The sequence below is a fragment of the Mixophyes fleayi genome, chromosome 1 (genome assembly GCF_038048845.1).
Source record: "Mixophyes fleayi isolate aMixFle1 chromosome 1, aMixFle1.hap1, whole genome shotgun sequence".
NCBI lineage: Eukaryota > Metazoa > Chordata > Amphibia > Anura > Limnodynastidae > Mixophyes > Mixophyes fleayi.
Genome location: NC_134402.1, coordinates 323927404 through 323950527, shown reverse-complemented (window position 1 = coordinate 323950527; position 23124 = coordinate 323927404). Strand labels below are relative to the sequence as shown.

The following is a 23124-nucleotide window of genomic DNA, read 5'->3' as shown; positions in this document are numbered from 1 at the left end:
TTTTGGGGTGTCCTCCCTAATTGTGCATTAATATTTCTGGCTGTCAAAAGTCATATCTGTCAGCAGTATCTACTAAATAAGTTTTAGCACTCCTCAGTGCTTTTGGGGTGTCCTCCCTAATTGTGCATTAATATTTCTGGCTGTCAAAAGTCATATCTGTCAGCAGTATCTACTAAATAATTTTTAGCACTCCTCAGTGCTTTTGGGGTGTCCTCCCTAATTGTGCATTAATATTTCTGGCTGTCAAAAGTCATATCTGTCAGCAGTATCTACTAAATAATTTTTAGCACTCCTCAGTGCTTTTGGGGTGTCCTCCCTAATTGTGCATTAATATTTCTGGCTGTCAAAAGTCATATCTGTCAGCAGTATCTACTAAATAATTTTTAGCACTCCTCAGTGCTTTTGGGGTGTCCTCCCTAATTGTGCATTAATATTTCTGGCTGTCAAAAGTCATATCTGTCAGCAGTATCTACTAAATAATTTTTAGCACTCCTCAGTGCTTTTGGGGTGTCCTCCCTAATTGTGCATTAATATTTCTGGCTGTCAAAAGTCATAACTGTCAGCAGTATCTACTAAATAATTTTTAGCACTCCCCAGTGGTTTGCGCTCAGAATGGATTCAAAGCAGTCCACATATGATCTGAATGAGCAACCAGGTTCTGTCACCAGTCCTGATGTTAGTGTTCCCAGTACGTCATCTGGCCAAGGCGATGTCAAACAACAGAGTGTTTTCAAATTAGTGCAAAAAACAAAAACCAAAAAAAAATTTACTGTATTGAAGCGAAAAAGAAGTGTAACTGAGCAAAAGTTAAGTGACGATAAAAAAAAATTTGCAAGCATGCCATTCTACACACGCAGTGGCAAAGAGAGAATGAGGCCTTCACCTTTGGCTATTAGTGGCAGATCCCAAAAAGTTACCCAGCCTACAATTGGTGCACAACTACTGTTACGCGTCAAAGCCGAGCTGCAAGATAACAGTGAGGCATTACAGGAGAATATTTGCTCTGATTCACAAATGACAACAATCCCTGTGGAGAGTCCATCCAACAGTGGGATGTCTAATCATGAGCATTCTGCTGATGTGTGCCTTAATAGCCCGAGTGTAGCCGGTGATACCCAAATTGAGGATGCCACTTTGGAATTAGAAGAGGATGAGGGGGAGATTTGTGTAGGCGACGAGGGCGCTAATGAGGATGTTGATGAGGATGAGGTTGTTTGTGTAAGTCCTGCACCAGTGGCAGCAGTTCTGGCACGTGACAAGAAAAAGGCCATTGTCATGCCTGGGCATAAAACAAAAAAATCCACTTCTTATGTGTGGAATTATTTCTACCCAAATCCAGACAACAATTGTATAGCCATTTGTAGTGTATGTCAAGCCACAGTCAGTCGAGGGAAGGACCTTAACCATCTTGGAACCTCGTCTATGTTACGCCATTTAACGAGAGTTCATGGCAAAGTGTTGGGAAAAGCTGAAAGTTCTTCCCAAAAGAATACAAGCACTCCCTCATCAGCTAAGACCCTCCGCTCACCGACATACCGACGGCTACAAAATACACCCACCACACCATCCTCATCAATATCCTCAGTAGCGCTCGGAGTTAGCCCGGCATCCCACTTAAGGCTGGATGACTCCGGCACTATTATTGATTCCTCTGCAGAAAGCGTTAGTCCTGCTGCTGCTGTTGCTGCTGCTGCTGGGGGTGAATCGTCATCCCAGAGGCAGGTTAATAAAATGAGCAGTCCTACATTTCAGCAATTAACTGTGAAACAATCATTTGCGAGGGGAAGCAAATATGACAGCAGTCACCCAGTCGCCAAGCGAATCACAGACGCCATGGCTGCAATGTTAGTGTTAGATCTGCGTCCAATCTCCACAATAAACGCAGCTGGTTTTTCACAGTTAATTGAGGTTTTGTGTCCGCGTTACAGAATTCCATCGCGACACCATTTCTCCCGTAAAGCTATTCCACAACTATACCAAAAAGTGTGTAAAAATGTAGAGATTGCGCTGAAAAATGCCATTCTGCCCACTGTTCACTTAACCACAGATATGTGGACAAGTGGAAGTGGCCAAACCAAAGACTATATGACTGTGACAGCCCACTGGGTTGGTCATTCACCTTCACCAGCAGGAACAGCAGCAGCATGTACACCACTACGTAACATTTGTCACAGGCAGGCCACTCTTTGTATCACCGGCTTCACTAACAGGCATACGGCTGACAATTTGTTACGCAAACTGAGAGATGTGATTGATGCATGGCTTATACCACTCGGACTCTCCCCAGGGTATGTCATTTCAGATAACGCCAACAATATATTGCGAGCATTACAGCTGGGTGATTTCCAACATATTCCCTGTTTTGCTCACACCATCAACTTGGTGGTGCAGAGCTTCCTACGAAATAACCGTGAGGTGCAGGAGATGCTTTCGGTGGCCCGTAAAATTTCAGGCCATTTCAGGCATTCAGCCACAGCATGTAGGAGATTACAGCAGCTCCAAGAGCAGTTTAACTTGCCCTGCCACCAACTTAAGCAAGAGGTGGTAACTCGGTGGAATTCCACCCTGTACATGCTTCAGAGGATGGAGGAACAGCGCAAAGCCATCCAAGCATATTGCACAAGTCATGACATTGGGAAAGGAGGGGGGATGTATTTCACTCTTGCACAGTGGGGAATCCTTTCAGTGCTGTGCAAGGTGCTGAAACCATTTGAAGTTGTGACATGTGAGGTCAGTGCAGACTCTGCTAGTTTGAGCCAAGTCATTCCTTTAATTAGACTATTGGAAAAGCAGCTTGAGAAAATGAAGGAGGAGCTGAAAGCAAGCAATTCAGCAAAGTATGTTGGCCTTGTCGATCAAGTACTTAATTCGCTTCACAATGATCCTCGAGTTATTAAAATCTTGAACTCGGATCAGTACGTTTGGCCACTGTGCTTGATCCAAGGTTTAAAACCTACAGTGAGTCTTTACTTGTAAATGAGCGAGATGTGAACTTTTGCAAGGAGCTATTGCTCAGCAAGTTGGCCGCTGAACTGGGCCTCGGCTTGACGACGTGTCCTCCTTCACTTTCTCAAGCTGTTGCTCGTAAAAAAATTAAATTTCCAAAAAAGAAGCAGGGAAGACACAGGGGGCAGACCAGAAAAATTCAACATCTGAGCTGGTTTGAAGGATTTTTCAAAAAAATGTGTCACTTTGCCCATAACTCCATCCAATATGAGTATAAACATGCAAAGGATGGTGGAGGATTACTTTCAAGAGGTAGTTGATATGGAAATGTCAGACAGTCCCTTTCCTTACTGGGAAGAAAAGCAGGCCATTTGGAAACCCATGTACAAACTTGCTTTGCAATACCTAAGCTGCCCACCCTCCAGTGTGTACTCTGAACGAGTGTTCAGCACAGCAGGGAACTTAGTCAGTGATCGCCGTAGAAGGTTACTTCCCAAAAATGTGGAGAAAATGATGTTTATAAAAATGAACTACATCTTCCACGAGGAAGGCCTTCACCATCCAAGACATCCAAGCACTGACTGTTCTCTAATGGCGGATTCAAGCGGCGATGAATTGATAGTCTGTGATGATGACGTACACACTGATGAGGGTGAGGATTAAGCTGAAGATGATGCCGATAACATCTTTTTAAAACTTTCTATGTAAGTGTAGGGTGCAATCTACCCCCAAAGAGGAAAGGGACTTGTGGCATTTCCATATCACATACCATCTTGAAAGGCTGCTGTTAGGGCAATTTATCCTTAAGGGTAGGGTGTCATAGACAGAGTGACCCTAAACTGGCTTTGTCCATTTTTCATAATATTGTACAGTCTATAATGGCTGAATTTTTTAGTATTTTATACAAGTGGAGGGGGGCCTAGAGAGACAGAAACCAAACTGGCTTTCTCCATGTCAATTAATATTGTACAGTCTATAATGGCTGAATTTTTTGGTATTTTATACAAGTGGAGGGGGGCCTTGAGAGACAGAAACCAAACTGTCTTTTTCCATTTCTTTACATATTTAACTATAAGTGTAGGGTGTAATATACATTCAAAGACGATGGCTGCATTGCCAATATGCATAGATGGAGAGGAAGACAATCTGTTTTGTGTGTAGAATAGGCCTACCAACGAAGAATTAAACTGTTTTTTTGTATGATTTATTACCTCAACAATTAGATTACTTGTCTCTAAAACAGTTGGAGCACTAAATTGGGTTAATTTAGGCCCAAAAACATGGATTTTCCCAAAAAATAGCAAAACAAAACCAAACAAAACCAAAACCAAAACACGCAATGGCGGTTTTGCAAAACCAAAACCAAAACCAAAACACGACGGTAATCCAGATCCAAAACCGAATCCAAAACCAAAACACGGGGGTCAGTGACCATCTCTAGTTTCCTCCCACATTACAAAACATACTAGTAGGTTAAGTGGCTGCTATCAAAATTGATTCTAGTCTCGCTCTCTGTCTGTGTGTATGTTAGGGAATTTAGACTGTAAGCTCCAGTGGGGCAGGGACTGATGTGAATGAGTTCTCTGTACAGTGCTGTGGAATCAGTGGCGCTATATAAATAAATGATGATGATGATGATGAAGGAATGATGTATCTCCCCTAGGAATCAATATAAATGTAGTTATGTTTCATATGTACAGAAAATTAAGGGAAGTTTAGTGGACGTGATGCCATATCTCTCCATTGCTCCAGAAGGGAATTATGGTATATTTGTAAGAATCCATTACTAGAACTGTTTTGGGGCAATAAATCGGTTGTAAAACAGATTAGCATACCTCTTATAGAGATATCACAGGAAGGAGGAGAAAGATTTAAAAAGATAATGAAATGATATTTGTGGATAACTGCCCAACCTTTCTAGCTTTTCCCCAGGCGAATATTTAAATGAGTGTAGTTCTTCTGTCTCTGTTTTATTTTAAGAAAATATTTTGACATTTTTTTCATATTAAATATAACGTTCTGTTTTTGTGGGCTTAAATAATTATCTGATAGGTTTGGCTGTTATCAAGCTACATTTATGTAGGGAATTATTTGTTTTATAGTAATTTAAATTACATTAAATATACATCCCTCTTTATGGAAATAGCATGTACATCAATTGTCGATTGCAGTGAATGCATCCACGTTATTGGACAAGTCATTATCTCATTACAACAGTGAGAGAAGTTTGTGATTGGTACCCACTGGAGTTTGATTTGTGTTCAAAAATGCAAGTTCAACCGCTAGTGAAACTGCATGTCAAATGCTAACGTTTGACAAGTGATCATTCTACTTGCATTTAAAATGTCACTGGAGGTCACTCCATCTTAAACAGATATATCAGATTTTTTTTCTCGTCTTTAACTAGTAACATTATTACTTAAATCAGCTGATTACTTATTGCCAGTAAGATGGAAGAAAAGTAATGCAAGATTCTAGGGGTGATTATTGAACAATACTAAAATATTGATAAATGGATTCTCATTGGTTACTATAAGCAGCTATTCTGCAAAGTAATCTGTGGAAGAGATTTTAGAAATGCTATGTAGTGTGTTCAGTGCATCAAATCCACACATGACTTTTCTGTGAAGAAAATAACTTATTATTGTTTGTCTAGAACTGCATGTTGTACATATTTGGATACTGAGTAATACTAACTTATCATTTTTATGCCAAATAACTTCCATGCCTTGTACATGAATGTACGCTATGTTGACACCTTCTACAGGTAATGAAGATCATGACCTTTTTCTGCATCGACACTTTTATTGCATCTATATAACCTGTTATTTTAAATGTGACATTTTGTCCACGTGATAGACTTCTAATCTAAAAGGTAATGTTTTCAGATACGATTCATTCTGCCTACCAAACAATCTGCATCTGAGGTGTAGTGTGAACTCGCCTTACATTTAAAGTACAAGTAACCTACAATTACAACAGCTAGAAGAATCCGGAACTTAAGCAGTCCTGGGCTCCAAACTCTATTTGGCATCTGCGGTTGTTAGATAAACAATTGATATTCGTCGCCGTGGAAGAAGTCATGGAAGTAATCTAGCTCCCTTTACCCCAGCGGCCGTCACAGCGCCTGTAGGGTGCAGCTGCGGGTCTGTGTGCCTTCCAAAATAAGATACTGAACGGTATCACTACTGACCTCTTTATACAGGGGAAACAACGGTTACTCTCCTGGCTCTCCATTCTGAAACATGGCTTTCTAAGCAAAACCCTGCCCCCTCCTAATCCTCCCCCTGCAGCACTTCACAGACAGCCTGTCAAAGTCTGCTCTCCCCCCTCCCACACCCACCGCTTGCTCTCCAGGCCTGATCCTTTCCAGCCTCATGTAGTGCAGCGTCAGTGACTGGTGAAGGTGCTAACAGGAGACACGAATGTACTCTGGTTACTTAGTAAACACGGTTTAAAGATTTGAGAGACTTGCAAGGAATCTACTTTCCTTAGACAACTAGCTTTAGACCATGGACAACCAATCAAAAACTTGCACAGGGTAAGTTTGAGCCCTCCCTAAAAGGTCAAAGGTGGGAAGAAGTAGTCTTCTTTGTCTGAAAGAAAACTGACACTGGCTGTGGATAATAGGAAGCTTGTTACCAGCTATTTCAACTCCACAGAGGATAGGTGTTTAATTATCTATGAACAGTTCACCTGTTGATCATACTGCCAAAGAAAATAGTGAAATTTGGTAGTAAGAAATAGTATTTTAGCGAAGTACCACTTTTGAACATTTATAAAATATGTACAAAATGCTCAATTTTGTAGGATAAACTTGTGATTTGTATATAATATATGATGGAAAAAAAATACTTCAATGTTAGATGTTTATTGTAACAGTTACTACTTGCTAATGTCAGGCAGGAATGCTGGCCATTTTGCCTAAGTCTTACAGCAGAAGGTAATGTGGGTGTAAGTAAAGAGCGGAGACCGCGCAGGAGTGAGAGATTTCGGGGTTCCGCACTTGCTGGAGACTAATCATCTGAAGGAAAGATATTGGGAAGGAATAAATAATGAAATATAAAGTACACCTCATTATGCAGGAAAGGTTAGCCGCTCCTATCTACCCCGGGTGTAAACGAGTAGACAAGCTTTCCGGACCCTCTGCCCCCCTCTTCAGCAGTGTTATATCAGATGCCCAGTAGGTGGCACTGTCAGGGCCGTCTTAACAGCATTCTAGGCCCCTGGACAAAGCAGTACACTGGGGCCCTACCTAAAACCAAAACAAAGCCACTGTGACGTCATACCCTTCAAACTTCATTGTGTTCCATTCCATTTCTTTCATTATTTACGTTTAGTAGGTAGCAGGGGGAGGCAACTGACATGGACTGTTAAAAACATTAGAAGAACTTTATTATAGCTTTACGGCTCCAAAAAACGATGTGTGTTGATTTTGTCTTGCTTATGTACAATTAGTACATGTACGTTGTTTTTGTCAAGGTCAAGATATGTATTCACAACAGCAAGATCTCATGTACAGATAACAGCTGATACTGAGGGGATTAATCCACCTAAACATTTTAATAAAGGGTTTGAAGGTTCTAAATAAATCTCCCAGAATAATATACTGAAAAGTTGGGAAGCCTTTGGGGCCCCCGGGCAACTGCTCAGCGTGTCACATATATTAAGACAGCTCTGGGCACTGTTCTGGTTTCATACTTTGCAAATATTGGTTCATGGGAATCGCACATGGTGCTTAGGAATCTGTTCACACTTACAGTTACCGATATCAATGTAGAGTTCATTTGTTAATAATTCCAAGTAACTGTATAGAGCGTCAACTTTCTCTTCCAGAGGGGCATATTAATTATCTACCACTTTTTTGACACAATCATCATCATCAACATTTATTTATATAGCGCCAGCAGATTTCGTAGCGCTTTACAATTGGGAACAAACACTTATAAAACAATATTGAGTAATACATACTGTCAGGATGAGAGCATACATCTGATATGCTGAAATAGAATATTGAATGTCAGGGCCCAAATAAAACTTTGCATGGATACATAAATTAACCTGATCTTCAACTCAGATAAATGTGTGACCAAATGAGCCCAGTAGGAGGTAATTAAGTTAAGTAAGCCCTTTGTGAAGAGACTAGCTTAAGATATGCAGATCACAGACATCCATTGTTTTTGATCATGTATTTCACTAGCTAATTGACTTCCTTTCAATAGGTAGTGTAAACACAAACTAACTGCTAGGTGTAAATTAGAGAGCCATATGCCTAGGTGAGATCATTGTAGACAAAGATAGTGTTTGAAGACTGCCTATAAAGATAAATGGAAATACAAGTTAACCCGTGCATGATACTCATGCATTCTAGTCAAATCAAGCTACTTAAGGTGTTAAAAAGGTTCTTGTCATGCATTTGGGCCTAGCCCAGGCCTCCTCAGGGGAAGAGCGTTACTTCCCGACGCAAGCGCCCTTTTTTAACGTGGTTTTGTCCACATGTCACCACCTCATCATTTTTCTCCATCACCTCATCCTTCATCTTCATTGCCACATCCTTCATCAAGCTACTTAAGGTGTTAAAAACTCCCCACTGTCACCCCCGGCAACCACCAACCACTTCAAACTGTCACTTCTCCTTCAAGAAATATATAGGTCAGTGTATAACTCTGCCCAGCAGGTGGCGCTGCAGCTTGGTTTTTTTTTTCCATACACGCCACTAGGCATTTATATGGAGATATGGGTTTCAAAGGAAAATGTCTACATCGTTCATATGTTGGGAAATCTGGATGCCTCTCCGTACTGAGGGGCAAAAACCACACAATGGTCTTAAAACATAGATACCAACTGCACAGGGAACAGCCATAGTCACATGTATTTCAGGATGAGATTTGATATTGTTGTAATCTCATCATATTTGGTATTTAAATGTACGGGAAATTATGATCGGTTTATTGAAGGGAAAGTTATGTCTCTGGGAGATATCTGAGGAAAGCTAAGACCGGTCAAAACTTAGGAATAGTTTGAACAAACCTTAGGTGACACCCAGGGGATATTTCCGGCCCCACATTAGCATTCACACTGCCCTTGTGAATGCCGTCCCATTTGATTTTGCTTAAAAATCTGTGTTCTGGAGGGACAAGGGGTCAACTTCTTGGGGATCAATCTAATTGAAAGACTGTCCATCTTTTCTGCCTGCCCCAGGCATACAGATTATTATTTGTAAGTAATGCTCTGTACGTTTATCTCTTTTATTTAAAACTGTTTGCTTGTTATGTCAATATATTAATTGTTTATTCATTATTCTTCTTTATATCTGAATGCCCTGTATTTTTGTATATTCAATCTATAATTTAATAAGTTGCGTCCTTGACACTGTAACAAATCCATTAGCCTATTAGAAGAGATTGCTCGATCAGGTTCAGGGGCGAACGGAGGACTGTTGGGGGGGGGGGGTTCCCCCCCGAACCCCCCCAAAAAAAACACCCCCCCTGCGAGAGCTGCTGCGCATGCGCAGCAGCTCAAATTCTTCAGCGCTGTCCTATACAGCAGCCGCGGCGCTGTCTAAGAAGCGTCCGCGGCGGTGCTGTATACACTACAGCACCGCCGCGGACGCTTCTTTGACAGTGCCGCGGCTGCTGTATAGGACAGTGCAGCTATAGCGGCCACTTAGTTAGCACAGGGGGGTGTTCTGGAGACTCAGAAACCCCCCCTGCGTGCGCCACTGAGGTTAACCCTTGGAATGTCAGTGTGTGATTTCTTGATACATTTGATTAACAAGCTGTGTGTGCATTTATTTACATTTGTGTAACAGTTTGGAGGTGTGAAGAGTTAACCCTGTGCTGGTGTGGGTCTTGTTAGTTTGTGGATAACTAGAAGCCTGTGTGCCAGTGTGGGACAGTATATTGGGGTCCTATTGCCCGTACTCAATAGGTGGTGGCAAAACCTGAAGTGTCTGGGGAACGATTTCGTAGGTCTATAACCTGTGTGATAGGTAGAGAGACTGCAGGCTGAAATCGTGTGTGACCTCATACAGCAAACACCCCAAAGTCACAGCAGCTGGGAGTGTGTTTGTGACACATACAGACAGAGAGCTAAAAGGGCCCTGCTCGCAAGCTTACAATCTATGGGACAATAGTAAATGCTACATCATACTGAATATTTGTCCAGCTAAAATGCAAAGGGTACAAAGTATTTAGTGTGCTGTATGTTTAGTCACACAATTATGTTGGTCACAGGATTGTTGTCTTGTGTTAGCTGTGTAGAGTGTGGTAATAGGGTAACCTAGGGAGGTTAAGAGGGTGGTAGAGGAATATTATAAGCTTGTCTGAAGAGGTGGGTTTTCAGAGAACGCTTGAAGGTTTGGAGACTAGAGGAAAGTCTTGTGGTGCGAGGGAGTGAATTCCACAAAGAGTGTGCAGCCCAAAAAAGTCCTGTAAACCGGGCATGGGAAGATGTGATGACAGTGGAACAGAGACTTAGATCTTGTGGAGAACGGAGGTGTTTAGTTGGGAGATATTTTGAGACAAGTGAGGAGATGTATGTTGGTGCAATTTTGTTGATGCCTTGTATGTTAGTAGAAGAATTTTATATTAGATTCTTTGAGAAACAGACAACCAATGTAGAGACTTGACAGGGTGACTAAGCAGACGAAAAACGATTTGCAAGGAAAATCAATCTAGCTGTTGCGTGCAAAATAGATTGTAGGGGCTCGAGTCTGATTTTGGGAAGACCAGTAAGGAGGGAATTACAATAGTCGATGCGGGAGATGATGAGTCAATGAATTAAAGTTTTTGCAGTGTCTTGTGTGAGATAAGTACGAATTCTGGAAATGTTTTTTAGATCTATGAAGCATGATGTAAATATTGATGTGGGGAACAAAGGATAGTTGTGAGTCAAGGATTACACCTAGGCAGCGAGCTTGCGGGGTGGGATTTATGGTCATGTTGCCAACAGAAATAGAAATATCAGGCAGGAAGCTTCTACTGTTGGGTGGGAATATTATTAATTCTGTTTTTGAAAGATTGAGTTTGAGTTGGTGAGAGGACATCTAAGATGTAATGGCAGATAGACAGTCAGTAACGTGAGACAACACAGATGGCGAGAGATCAGAAGAGGATAGATAAATTTGTGTATCATCCGCATAGAGATGATACTGAAATCCAAAGGAGCTTATTAGTTTTTCCAAGAGAAGTTGTGTAGATAGAGAATAGTAGAGGACCTAGGACCTTGTGGTACTCCAACTGATAAAAGACGCTGTGTAGAGGTTGTTCCAGAGAAGTTAACACTGAAAGAGCGATACGATAGGTAGGATGAGGACCAGGATAGGACAGTGTCTTGAAGACCTAGGGTTTGTAGCGTCTGTATGAGGAGAAAGTGGTCAACAGTGTCGAATGCAGCAGATCGATCCAGGAGAATTAGAAGAGAGTAATCACCTTTAGTTTTAGCTGTGATCAGATCATTGACAACCTTGGTTAGCACAGTCTCTGTGGAGTGTTGAGAGCGAAAGCCTGACTGAAGAGGTTCCAGTAGGTTGTTAGCAGAAAGGAAACGTGTGAAGCGAGTGTAGGCAATTCTCTCAAGAATTTTGGAGGGGCATGGGAGCTGAGAAATGGGACGGTAATTTGCGAGAGAGTTTGGGTCAGAATTTTGTTTTTGTAGAAAAGGAGTAATCACTGCGTGCTTGAATAGTGATTCCTTACTGCAATGATAAATAATGAAAGATCATGAGCATTTATTAAAAGTGTTCTGTCGAAAACTATGAGATATCTTGGAAAACTATGAGATATCTTGGATTGGTTGAGTGGCAGCGGTAAAGATAATGTTGCTCCCGAAGATACTGTATCTGTTCCGCTCTATTCCCTTTATAACTCCTATGTACCTCCTTAAGAAATGTTATACTATTGCGTTCAAGTTTATTTGGAACAACAAGAAGTCTAGGCTCTCTAGAGAGAGAATGTTTAGATCTAAAATAAAAGGTGGCTTAGTCGCTCCTAAACTGGAAGCATACCAACAGGCGGCTATTTTGGATCAACTTAGAGACTGGCAGGCCTCCCACCCCACTGAAAAAACCATGGTTGGACATTGAACAGCATAGTCTCTCTCCATTCCCATTAGCAGATCTTTTATGGCTGGACAAACCTAGCAGACCTAATCCAGTCCCCACATTAAGGAGCATAAGAGATTCTCTCACCACCTGGGATAAGATGACTACCAGCTCCCTTCCTCTAGCCTCTCTAATATAGCACTGTCGCAACTAATCCCAGACCTCCGTCTTTACTCTTGGCACAGGCAAGGAGCTAGACGTGTGCAGGACCTCCTCGAGGGAAGGTCTCTTCCGCCTTTCTCTTAATTACAAGCTAAGTATGATATCCCTGTCCGCGATTTTTACAAATATCTTCAAGTAAGGCAACAAATATCTTCAATTAAGGCACTGGTTACAAACACGCCCCTCGCATTTGGGGGTGATGGGACCCCTCCCTCCTGGTATCAAGGTGATTCTCTCCCCTACATCCCACGCAGGTGGAATTTCCCTATGGTACCGGACACTCTTAATTCCTATTGACAATCGTGTTTTACCGATTCAAGCTGTCTGGGAAGCTGACCTAAATATCACTATTTCAGAATAGGTATGGGAAAGAATCTTCCTAAACATTTATAAGATGTCAAAGTGTATTAACCACTCGGAAATGTTGACTAAAATTGTGCACAGGTTATATCTTACTCCAGATAAGCTGCATAAAATCTGGCCATCAGAATCTAAATATTGTTGGAGGAATTGTGGTGAAATTGGTACGCTTATGTACATCTTTTGGTCTTGCTCGAAACTTCAGCCATTGTGGACCGAAATCTTTTATTTAATTTTTCAGGTCTCCAAAAATAATATCTCTCCTTCCCCAGATATGGCTTTACTTCATCTGTATCCTAAACATCTCCAGCGGCATAATCACTATGTCACTGGACATATTCTTATTGCAGCAAGAGCTGCAATAGCCCAGAACTGGAAATCACCTCTAATTCCAGCACTCCCTAAAATTATTAACAAGATCCAACATAGCTACAAAATGGAAACCATAGGTTTTAATCTGTTTACAGGGGCTTCCTCCCCGCTTGTTAAGTGGTTTATATGGTATGAGTACTTTATGGATCATGGTTCAATCTTTGATCCATGAGTACTGTGGAATGGTTTTTGAGTTATGTTATGTACTTGGGCTAGACCCACTGGTACACTTTCTATAACCGGATAGTCTCTTGTCTTGTCTTGTCCCCCTGTCACTCACCGGACCGTGAGTGCCTCTGCGCTGGTGCGTGGTTCCCTAGGCTTCCTGCCGGCGTCTGTCCTGAGCCGCGGCCGTCCGCCATCTTGATGCACTGCGCATGCGCAGCACCCAAGAACTTATGACCTTTGCTTTTAATCTCATTGGCGCCTCTCCCTATTTAAGGAACCTGTGCTCATTACATCGTTGCCTGATCTTGAGTCTCATTCCCTGTGAGTCTCTGAAGGTATCTCCTGTGTCCTGCTAGTGTCTTCAGCTTCCTGCTGATTACCTGTGCTACTCATCGGTGGTTTCCATACCCGCTACTGATTCCTGTGTCCTACTCGTGTCCTCAGCTGGCTTCTGGATTACCTGCTCTGCTCATCAGCGGTTATCATACCCGCTACAGACTCCTGTATCCTGCTCGTGTCCTCAGCTGGCTTCTGATTACCTGCTCTGCTCACCTGTGGTTCCCATACCCGCTACAGCTGTTCAGCATCCCTGCTGTGCCTGCATATTCTCGTGGACAAGCTTCTCTACTCATCAGCGGTATGCTTACTTGTTATTGACTATCAACTGTTACCTTGCATATCCGCTTAGGACAAGCCTCTCTACTCAGCAGCGGTATCCATACCCGCTATAGACTATTTGTTGTTACGCTGCATATCTGTTTGGAACAAGCTTCTCTACTCAGCAGTGATATGCATACTTGTGATTGACTATCAGTTATTATCCCGCATATCCGCTTTGTGCAAGCCTCTCTACTCAGCAGCGGTATCCATACCGTTATAGACTATTAGCTGTAAACGCTGCATATTTGTTGGGAACAAGTTCCTCTGTGCTCTCAATGTCTTCATACCATTATTGACTCTTTGCATGCCTCCACTCATCCGCACCTGATCTACTCCTCACTTACTAGCAGTGGTACAACTTGCTGTACGCAGACCACTGACTTCCCCGCTACCTACCTGCACCTGGACAAGTCTTCTCACCATAGCAGTGGTACAACTTGCTGTACGCAGACCAGTGACTTCCCCACTACCTACCTGCACCTGGACAAGTCTTCTCACCATAGCAGTGGTATAACTTGCTGTAAGCAGACCACTGACTCTCCTGTTACCTTCCTTCACCTGCTCACGTCCAACCTGGTCTCCGTGGTTCAAACCTGCCTTTCCACTATAGATGCAAGTCGCTGACTCATCTACCAATATAGCTGCAAGTCGCTGACTTATTTACCAGGATAGCTGCAAGTCACTGACTATCATCCTTTCCATTGGCATCCTCTCTCCATCTGCTGTTGTATACGTTCCTCTATTCACCCTGCTGCCAGAAGGACCGCTGTGCAAACTCCACCTCGCTGGTAAGCATAGTCAACCGGTGAAATCCTGGGCAAGACTCCTAGTGCCCATGACACCCCCCCTCCCCCCTCTATCCATCTGTTTTTCTTGTCTGTTCTCTTTGCTGTCTTCGGCTTATGTACACTGGGTCATAAGATGTGTTGTTGTCTGTACCAATATATTTTCTCATTTTTGTTTACTTGTTTTGATTGTTTATCTAAGAAGTGTGGATTGTTCAATATAACTGATCTGCTGTATGTACTCTGCAACCACTGCTATGTTTGTAATATGCTTTTCTAAAAAAATTCAATAAAAAGCTTTTGAGTTAAAAAAAGTGTCCTGTCGGTCACAATAAACGGCTGTTCCGGCGAACACACATTTTAACTATGTACTATATCTTTCTATGGTCACTATCACAAAGTGGGATTGATAACTAGGCCCCAAAAAACCTAAAATGTGTCCCCTTTACCTAATTAATATAGGTCATATGTAACATATTAACTACATGTCTTGCAAACAGTGGCCAAGTCCCATAAACCATGACAAACAAACACCTGTTGCATATATTCCAGATTATACACACCAGTCCCCAGAAATAATAGAACACGTTCTTAACGGAAAATAAGTTTGGGCACTACTAAGTCTCTCAGAGCTGTTTGGACAAGGATGCACCTGTACCGCAGGTCATTTATATTATATGTTACTTTTCTTTTAATTTGCATTTCCCCGCTGTACATGCCTAAGAGGCTACATACTTGTCCAGCATGGAGGTAACATGCTGGTATTACTTGGGAGGGCTGCTTAATGTCAAGTTGAATTCTCCTTCAAAGTCTAATGCAACTTAAAGTAAAGTATTTTTTATATTTTATTTTTCATGTCATTAAATTTATTTATCTGCTCAATTATTGGAACAATGGGTGCTATATAACCTCAGCATACCAATGTTCCAAAACATAACATTTATTAGCCAATAGGAATCCAGCAATCTGGAAAGAACATCATATTAAAAAAAATATATATATACAGTTGTTATCGTGACATGTTTTTCTGTTATGTGCATTCACTGTTGCAGTTATTAATAAACAGATTAAAAAAATAAAAATAAATGTAAAGGACATTTTCACTATTGAAGACTAGACACCATCTCGGTCTTGAACCTTATAGTTATCAGTGATAGCAGCAGACAAGCCAGGTTTTCATTATCTCCCTATTTCAGCAGAGGTGGAGGAGATAGTGTGTTAACTTATTAATGAGGAATCTGTCTTGTGACTACAACTTTCCCTGTGACTCCATGCCACAATTGACAATCCTTTTTGAAGTGTTAAGTGTCAGAAAATTTCATCACACATTCAGAAGCAGTGCTTATCATTATCACTATGAATCTTCTAGTACGTCTGTTCGAATTGTGCCCTCCAAGCCGGTTTTATAGCTATCATTTACCTATATTACAACACCTGCTTTTGACACAAATGAGTGTTTATAACACAAACAGGTGGATCATTTATCTGAGAAAAATTGCATGTCCCTAAGCCATACTTGCCGACTTTCTGACGTCGGCGTCCAGGAGCTGCCTGGGTGAGGTGGGTGTTTCTGGGGTGGGGCCATGCAAACCACGCCATTTTTCCTGCCACTTTGTTTGAGCACCTAACTTATGTCCAATATGGATGCCCACAAAGGGACAGACTACTGCCAGAATCATTGGGACCTGTTAGTAGTTGGAAAATAACTGCATGCACAGACCGAGACTGGGTCCATCTAGACATTGCCGCTAGATTAGATATTTTAAGTCTGACAAAAAGCAAGCAAAAGAAATTGAAGAAACACTTTTTTTTTGTTGGCGTTGTATTCACTATATATTGATTTGTATATATTTCGTCCTAGGAAGGTAATAAACATGATGTACTCCTCTATGCAGATAAAAGCAGACTGCTTGCAATGACAGTGCAAATATGCAAAAATCCACAGTGACATGTGTGTAAACTGGAAAACTAAATCTTGTGGAGATTTACAAATATGGATGATAATATTAATAATAATACTGTCCAAGAGATTATAATTTAGCATTGGATTGTAGCCAGAAAAACACAAGGGTCTGACAGGACTTCGCAGGTAACTTGAATTCACCCAGAAAATCTGAACTCTCATTCCTCAATAAAGTTTAAAAAAGTCTGTGCAGGCAGCAAATCAACACGGGGACTTCACCACACTGCTTTCCTCTACAGTACAACTGTATTTATAGGGTGCAGGAGGTCTGACCTTCACATGGATAGGGTGAGAAGAAACCATTTCAGTATGGAGAAGAAATGAGACCAGGACATAGAGACTAAGGAAGAAATAAAGGAGAAAGGGACACAGAAGATACAGATTCATTGGTACTATTGTTATTTTACCCTCTGGTACCCTTTGTCACACTGTCACTTCCCCAGGGATCCTGCCCTCTCTCCCCTCTTCCTTAGCTTGTTTACAATAAATACAACGTAAACACAGAGTTATGTGGAGATTTTAATCTTTTACTGTATATTTATTTGATTAACAGGAATAATAAATATAAGTAATATTCAGGTATACATGGATTCAGTATATGGCATATTTTGCACTAGTCCACCTGAATATTTTAATTATTTTAGAGCACATAAAATTTTATGTAGCTCTGTGCACATAAATGTTACTTACAGTCTACCATTTGGTGTTTGAGACAAAAGAAAACATTGTGACTTGTCCATGGATGCAAGAATTCAATTCAGACTCTACAGCAAGTCACTGTCAGTCCGTGCTCTTAACTGCTACTCATTCTCCACTGACATTGTGAGGAAACTAAAGGCACGCAATTTTCCAATCACTACTTGGCAATTCATCTACCTCCATTTAAGGGGAATCATTTTTAATATTGGGATGGCAGGGGTGGAGTACACCTCTTTTTTTTTTTTGCCCCCCCTCAAATATTCTGAACACACTGCACAAACACTGCACAGCCGACTGAAATCTTTGGTAAAATAATTTATCCAGTGGTGCCTGGACGGTACATTGACTTACCCCAAAACAAACACAGGATCCATAGCTGAAGACTCAATACCCAATTATATGGTACATCACGAACAACACACCTAGAACTCTTCTTCCCTTCCGTATTTCACCTTTGTTACTTCATTTATCAGTGTTCTTTCAACCACTTCACAAGTAATACTGCATTGATAACAAGTTAAAGGTGCAGTACACGTCTAGCACATACTGTCACACTGCACATACACATAAGATTATTTTCTAGTTATCAAATGAACCTAATTTCCAGAGACAGTCCCAGTCTTTAACTTTGTCCCTGTTGTTCAATATTAACTAGTCACACAATAAAACTAATCTTTTGCTACAATTCTTATTTATTACAGTTCCATTCATATTATACACACAGACGCCCATTTTGTCAGAGGCTATCAGTATGCTTTTGGCGTGTGGGAGTAACACAGGGAGAACATACAAACTCCACACTGATATGGCCTTGGTTAGAATTGAACTTATGACCCCAGAGCTGTGACGCTGCAATGCTAACCACCGTGCTGTCCTACTGTACTTTTCTGAGACTTTAGATATATTGTGACTGGATCACTGATAAATAACTTTTGGTATGAATTTATTTAAAGGAAATAGCGCAGGCTGCTTATTTATATAATTACCAATGCACTTATTTTTGATATTGTTGGATAGGAAATTGTTATCTCTGAGACCAGGGTAGAAAATTTGGGTTTTCTGTTTACCCTTACTAAAGGAAATACCTTATTTCTGATGTATATATCTGATACAATGAGCCTTTGTTTACAAAGCCTTTTGTGTATTGTGATGTAGTGTGGGAAACTGGCTTGTTTTTGTTTTTTGTTGTTCTGTGTGAATATGTATTCCGAACGGTCTGATGAAAGGCCCCATGTTAATTAGATTTTTTTATGTGTGAAGGTCCAACATTGAGGGCAGGAACTTTTATTTAAGACTGGCTCCTGGATTCTCTGCAGCTGAAAACCAGATGCAGGACATCACAGCGTTTCTAGAATTTCACATATAGGTGTAAATATGGCTAGCTTTCCAATGTATGTAAATCCATGTTTGTGTAAATAGAGGACATCCTGATGCTAAAAAATAGCCTGTGCCTGAACTGTATAAAAGATGAGCTGTTTGAACATGTAATGTATTTTTCTGATTTTCATCTGACCTGCTCACACTGGTACCTTTCACCAGTGTGGGAGCAAATAAACATCTTGCTTCAAGACCTGCTTGAAAACATCTTCAAATATTGCTGTAATCCTGTGACTTGCAGATTAGACCCTAAATCTAATTAGTTCTCCGGCTGTCTGAGGTTTGGACCCAAGCTTTTCCAGTACCACCGCTCTGCCTGCTACCCATGCAGCCCTGGTTAGTGTGATAGGCCAGGGGGGAATCCATCCACAGCAACCCTGATCTATAGTGAGAGGTCAGGAGTACAGCCCAGGTACACCAGCAATGAGGTATGCTAGCAGCAGCAGTTACCCAGAAGGAACGTGGTTCTGAGTGCCATAGAAGGAGCTCAGTGGTGGCAGCAGGCTCCTCCCACTGCGGCAGGAGGGGCGTATTCGGAAAAACGAAAATGGATGGTGGCAACGTAAGCCCAGCCGGTTCCCAGCAACAACAGATAGGGTGGCATAGGCGGTCCATCCTGCTACATATATATTCTTAGATATTCATTGAAGAGGAGTATTTATACTGAAAAGCCGTATGTTAGTATTAAATTCTGTGAACGTGCCATGGGCTTTGCAGTTATTAGATGTACCAACTCTTTGACAACTATGCTTTACTATATGTAAAACTTTCAATAGGGCTTTCTTTGCTTAAATAAAAATAATTGGCACATTATTTGTAGCACTTTTGTGTATTTGCAGATGGTAATTATTTAATTTCCTCAGGTCTGTATTAGTAATAACTTTTCTCTCAACCAGAAAATAATATATAATCCTGCTGTAGATACACTTGTCTTTTCTGTGTGGATGCAAATGCATCATGTGAGCATGGTTATCTGTGTGACAGGTGATGCAGTAGTGTATCTTGCCAAGAATGACGTATTGTGCAACACTTTCAACATGCTGCAGAATGTGATTTCTCTTTCTTTCCTTCAAGGTCAACTTGTTGTTTTCACACTTTGACAATGTGTTCAGAATGAAACAGTGTTCATTGTAACATAGCTAAGCACTAGGTGGGGAATCCATGGTATTTTCTGACAAATCTGCGATCAACTGAAGATGTGTTTTAAGACTTATGTTTTGTATTCAAGTTAATTACTGAAAGTTTCATGCCACATAGGGGCATATTCAATTCTCGGCGGAAACGCCGAAAATCTTGCGGTCCGCGCACGATCATAATAACGGTAATCGTGCGTGGAAAAAACGTTAATACGGTAATTTACTCGCTGGAGTTCAGCTCGCAGCTCCCTGAGCCGCGAGCTGAAATCCAGCTAACTATTACCATATTAACGGTAATAGTTTTTCCGCGGCGTGGGAAAAAAACAATTGCATATGCCCCATAGTCTAATATCATGAACTGTGCACCCTCTGTATGTAACTAAAATTGACCCAATAAGAAAAATATCATAAAAGAAACAAATCAAATCTAGATGTAAAGCATTCAATACCAGCGTATTTGAAAAAGATTGCTACATCAGATATAGATATACTGTGTGTGTGTGTGTGTGTGTGTATATATGTATATATATTATATACATATATATCAATCTCTGCAACAATGGGTTATACTAACTAAGTGGCGGTTCCGCTGATTCTCGGCGCTTTGATCTTATTTTTTAAAAAAAGCATATTTATTAAAGACAGCATTTTCTTTAAAAAAAGTGCCATTTTAAAAAAAATAACGGCGAAGCGCTGAGGATCAGCAGTTAGTCGGAACCACCGCTTAGTAAATTTACCCCAATAAGTTAATACAGTTCAGAATGGTTTATGAGAAAAATTAAGAAATCATTTGTATGTTTTGGTTATGTTGTTAAAGGAGCTGACTGCTTTATTTTGAATTGCCAACCTCAATGTGTCCTTCAACAGAATATTTTGTTCTTCAGATCCCAGGACAGCTTTGTAGTGTTTACACAAGCACACATGCTGTATAATATGGAAAGTTTTCAAGCAATTTTCTCCTTCAAGATGCCTTTACATTTAAATAAACTCTATATTAAAATACTGTTTGGGTTTTTTAAGGCTGGGGTGGATCTAGACTTCTTGTTTAGTGGTGCTGGTGTGTGTGGGGGAGTTGGGGGTTGGTTACCAGTTATATTACCCTTACAACAAAAATACACCTGTTTGAAAAAAATATTTAAAAGCAAATGTAGCACCAATCATTCTCTTTCTACCTTCACATTTGTCCACTTTCTGTACCATTTTTCTTCTTCTGAGTCTCTCTGTTGCCCTTACCTGTCTCATTTATTCTTCATTCTGGATCAGTTTATTTCCACCCTCCCTGGAGCAGTGCATGCAGAGATCCAATCCCCTCCCAATTCAGCTGGTCACATGACCTGCCTCACAAGTCGCTCCAAAATCTTTCTTTGGCAGGAACATAGATTACACTTTCAGAGGAGGAAGGAGTTTCATAGCAAATGTTAGCCAGAAAACAGTGCTGTGGGCTGTTTACTCAATAGCAACGTGCTGTGTTGTTAAGTGCAGGGAGCAGTGCCGGGAGTTGTGTGGTGATTGTCCAATTAGCCCTCCACTGTTTTAAGTTGCATTTAACTAGGGTCAGTGAACCCTTTTTTAATCTTTCTTAATCTAGTGCTCGGCTGAGTGTTCCCAGTTTATAAGTGAGCCTCTGTAGAACAACCTGCAGCCAATTAGATCATCAGCATGCACACAGAAACACAAAGTATTTCAGGTCATGAGTGTACTGACAATGTTGTGTGGAGGAGGAAGGTAAGTCAGTGGGAAGTTAAAGACCAAGGGCTAGATTTACTAAACGGCAGGTTTGAAAAAGTGGAGATGTTGCCTATAGCAACCAATCAGATTCTCTCTGTCATTTGTTTAGTACATTCTACAAAATGATAGCTAGAATCTGATTGGTTGCTGTAGGTAACATCTCCACTTTTTCAAACCCGCCGTTTAGTAAATCTAGCCCCCAGAATTAAGTAGTCATATGAGCCTGGTCCCCAACTGCACAAGGTGGGAAGATTGTGGTTTCAATCACACCTATATTTGAAACTGCTGATTCATAATAATTAGTCCCAGTCAAATTTTAATCCTAGCTTTTAAGTCTCAGTGTCTTCCTAATGTTTCACCAAAAATATGAGGCTGGGGATCGAGTTAGGGCCCTCCTCGCCTCCCTCCTTCCATGCCCTGTCCGGAAAGACCCATGGTCCTTTCTTCTCTGTTACCCTTTGATGGATGATGATAGACAGTCTGCGAAATTGGCCTCCCATGTCCTGGCTGCTGCGCGATGCCTAGTAGCTAAGTCTTGGAAACAAGCTGAACCCCCCACTCTGGCGGCCCTGAGATCCTATATCTGGTTTATTGCCCGGATGGAATAGATTACATACCACCTGCATGATAAGGATGATAAATTTCACCAGATTTGGGCCCCTTGGCTTTACTTATAACCCCATACCTCTTGTTCCAACTCCTTCCTCCTAAAAAGAATCCCTAGGTTCATAAGTAGCCTGACTCTGGACTCTCGATGCTGTTTTCCTTCCCAGAGAATCTAAGTAGTAATCCCCTCTGAAACTTTTATTGCCCCTCTTCTATTTATTTGTTTCTCCTCTTAAAAAGAAAGGATAGGGATAGGGAACTGTGGGGATAATTGTGAAGTGTGTTCTCTTTTTCTTTCAGTCTTGGTGGCGACCAGTGCCCCCCCCATTATATTGTTATAAAATGTTATAGTTTCTTGAGTATTCTGGATGACAATTGTATACTTACCTGTTGGTTTATTGTCAACCTCTGCCTACTTTATATATTTGCTATTCAAATATTTTTAGCTTCATTGACACATGCTCATGACATGTACTGTTCTCTGTTTTTGTCTCTCGCCCCGCAAATGTACTAATTGTTGACTCTTATCTGTACATGATTGCTATTTTTTCAAAATAAATAGTTATAAAAAATATGAGGCTGAATCACCAGCTTTAAAGGGCTTTCAATGCAAATATGTGAAGGTTTCTTCTGCATGACTACATCAAAAAGGTAGGACATATTCAAACAAAGGAAAGGCACCTAGTTCCATTCCTCACAGCAGGAATAAGATGCATTGATCTCTTCAAATCCATTTATGTTGTAGTGTTTCAGAGAATGACTGCTATCATCTGATCATTTTTTGCAACTGCCTCAGAACCATTAATCGCTCTGTTAATGTCTTTATTTCCATTGATCACTAGCAGAGTCTGAGGTGTCTACTCACTGGTAGACATGCTGAAGCTTTTGCACTACTTGCTGCGTTTGGTGGTGAGTCTGTCAATTTGCTGTTCGGTGGCTTCTTGACATAAACCCTGCACTTTTGTACGTCTGCTTTGCCTCCTGAAGTGGTGACTGGAGCTTTTACTCTTGCCATAGTCTTTGCGGCAACCGTAATTTGTTGCGCATGGTTAGTACTTC

The 23124-nt window shown here is 41.1% G+C and overlaps 1 protein-coding gene across 3 annotated transcripts in view; it reads right to left on the bottom strand.

Moving 5' to 3' along the window:
• ACACB (acetyl-CoA carboxylase beta) overlaps positions 1–23124 on the bottom strand; it is a 115191-nt gene that overhangs the window by 68711 nt on the left and 23356 nt on the right. Inside the window, exon 1 of one of the 3 annotated variants that reach the window (XM_075214227.1) lies at positions 6140–6207. The exons of the other annotated variants lie outside the window; for them this stretch is intronic. Coding sequence (XP_075070328.1) covers positions 6140–6183 — 44 coding nt within the window. The 5' untranslated portion in view covers positions 6184–6207. Of the gene's footprint in view, positions 1–6139; positions 6208–23124 lie in introns of those variants that run through there. 3 annotated transcript variants of the gene reach the window in all.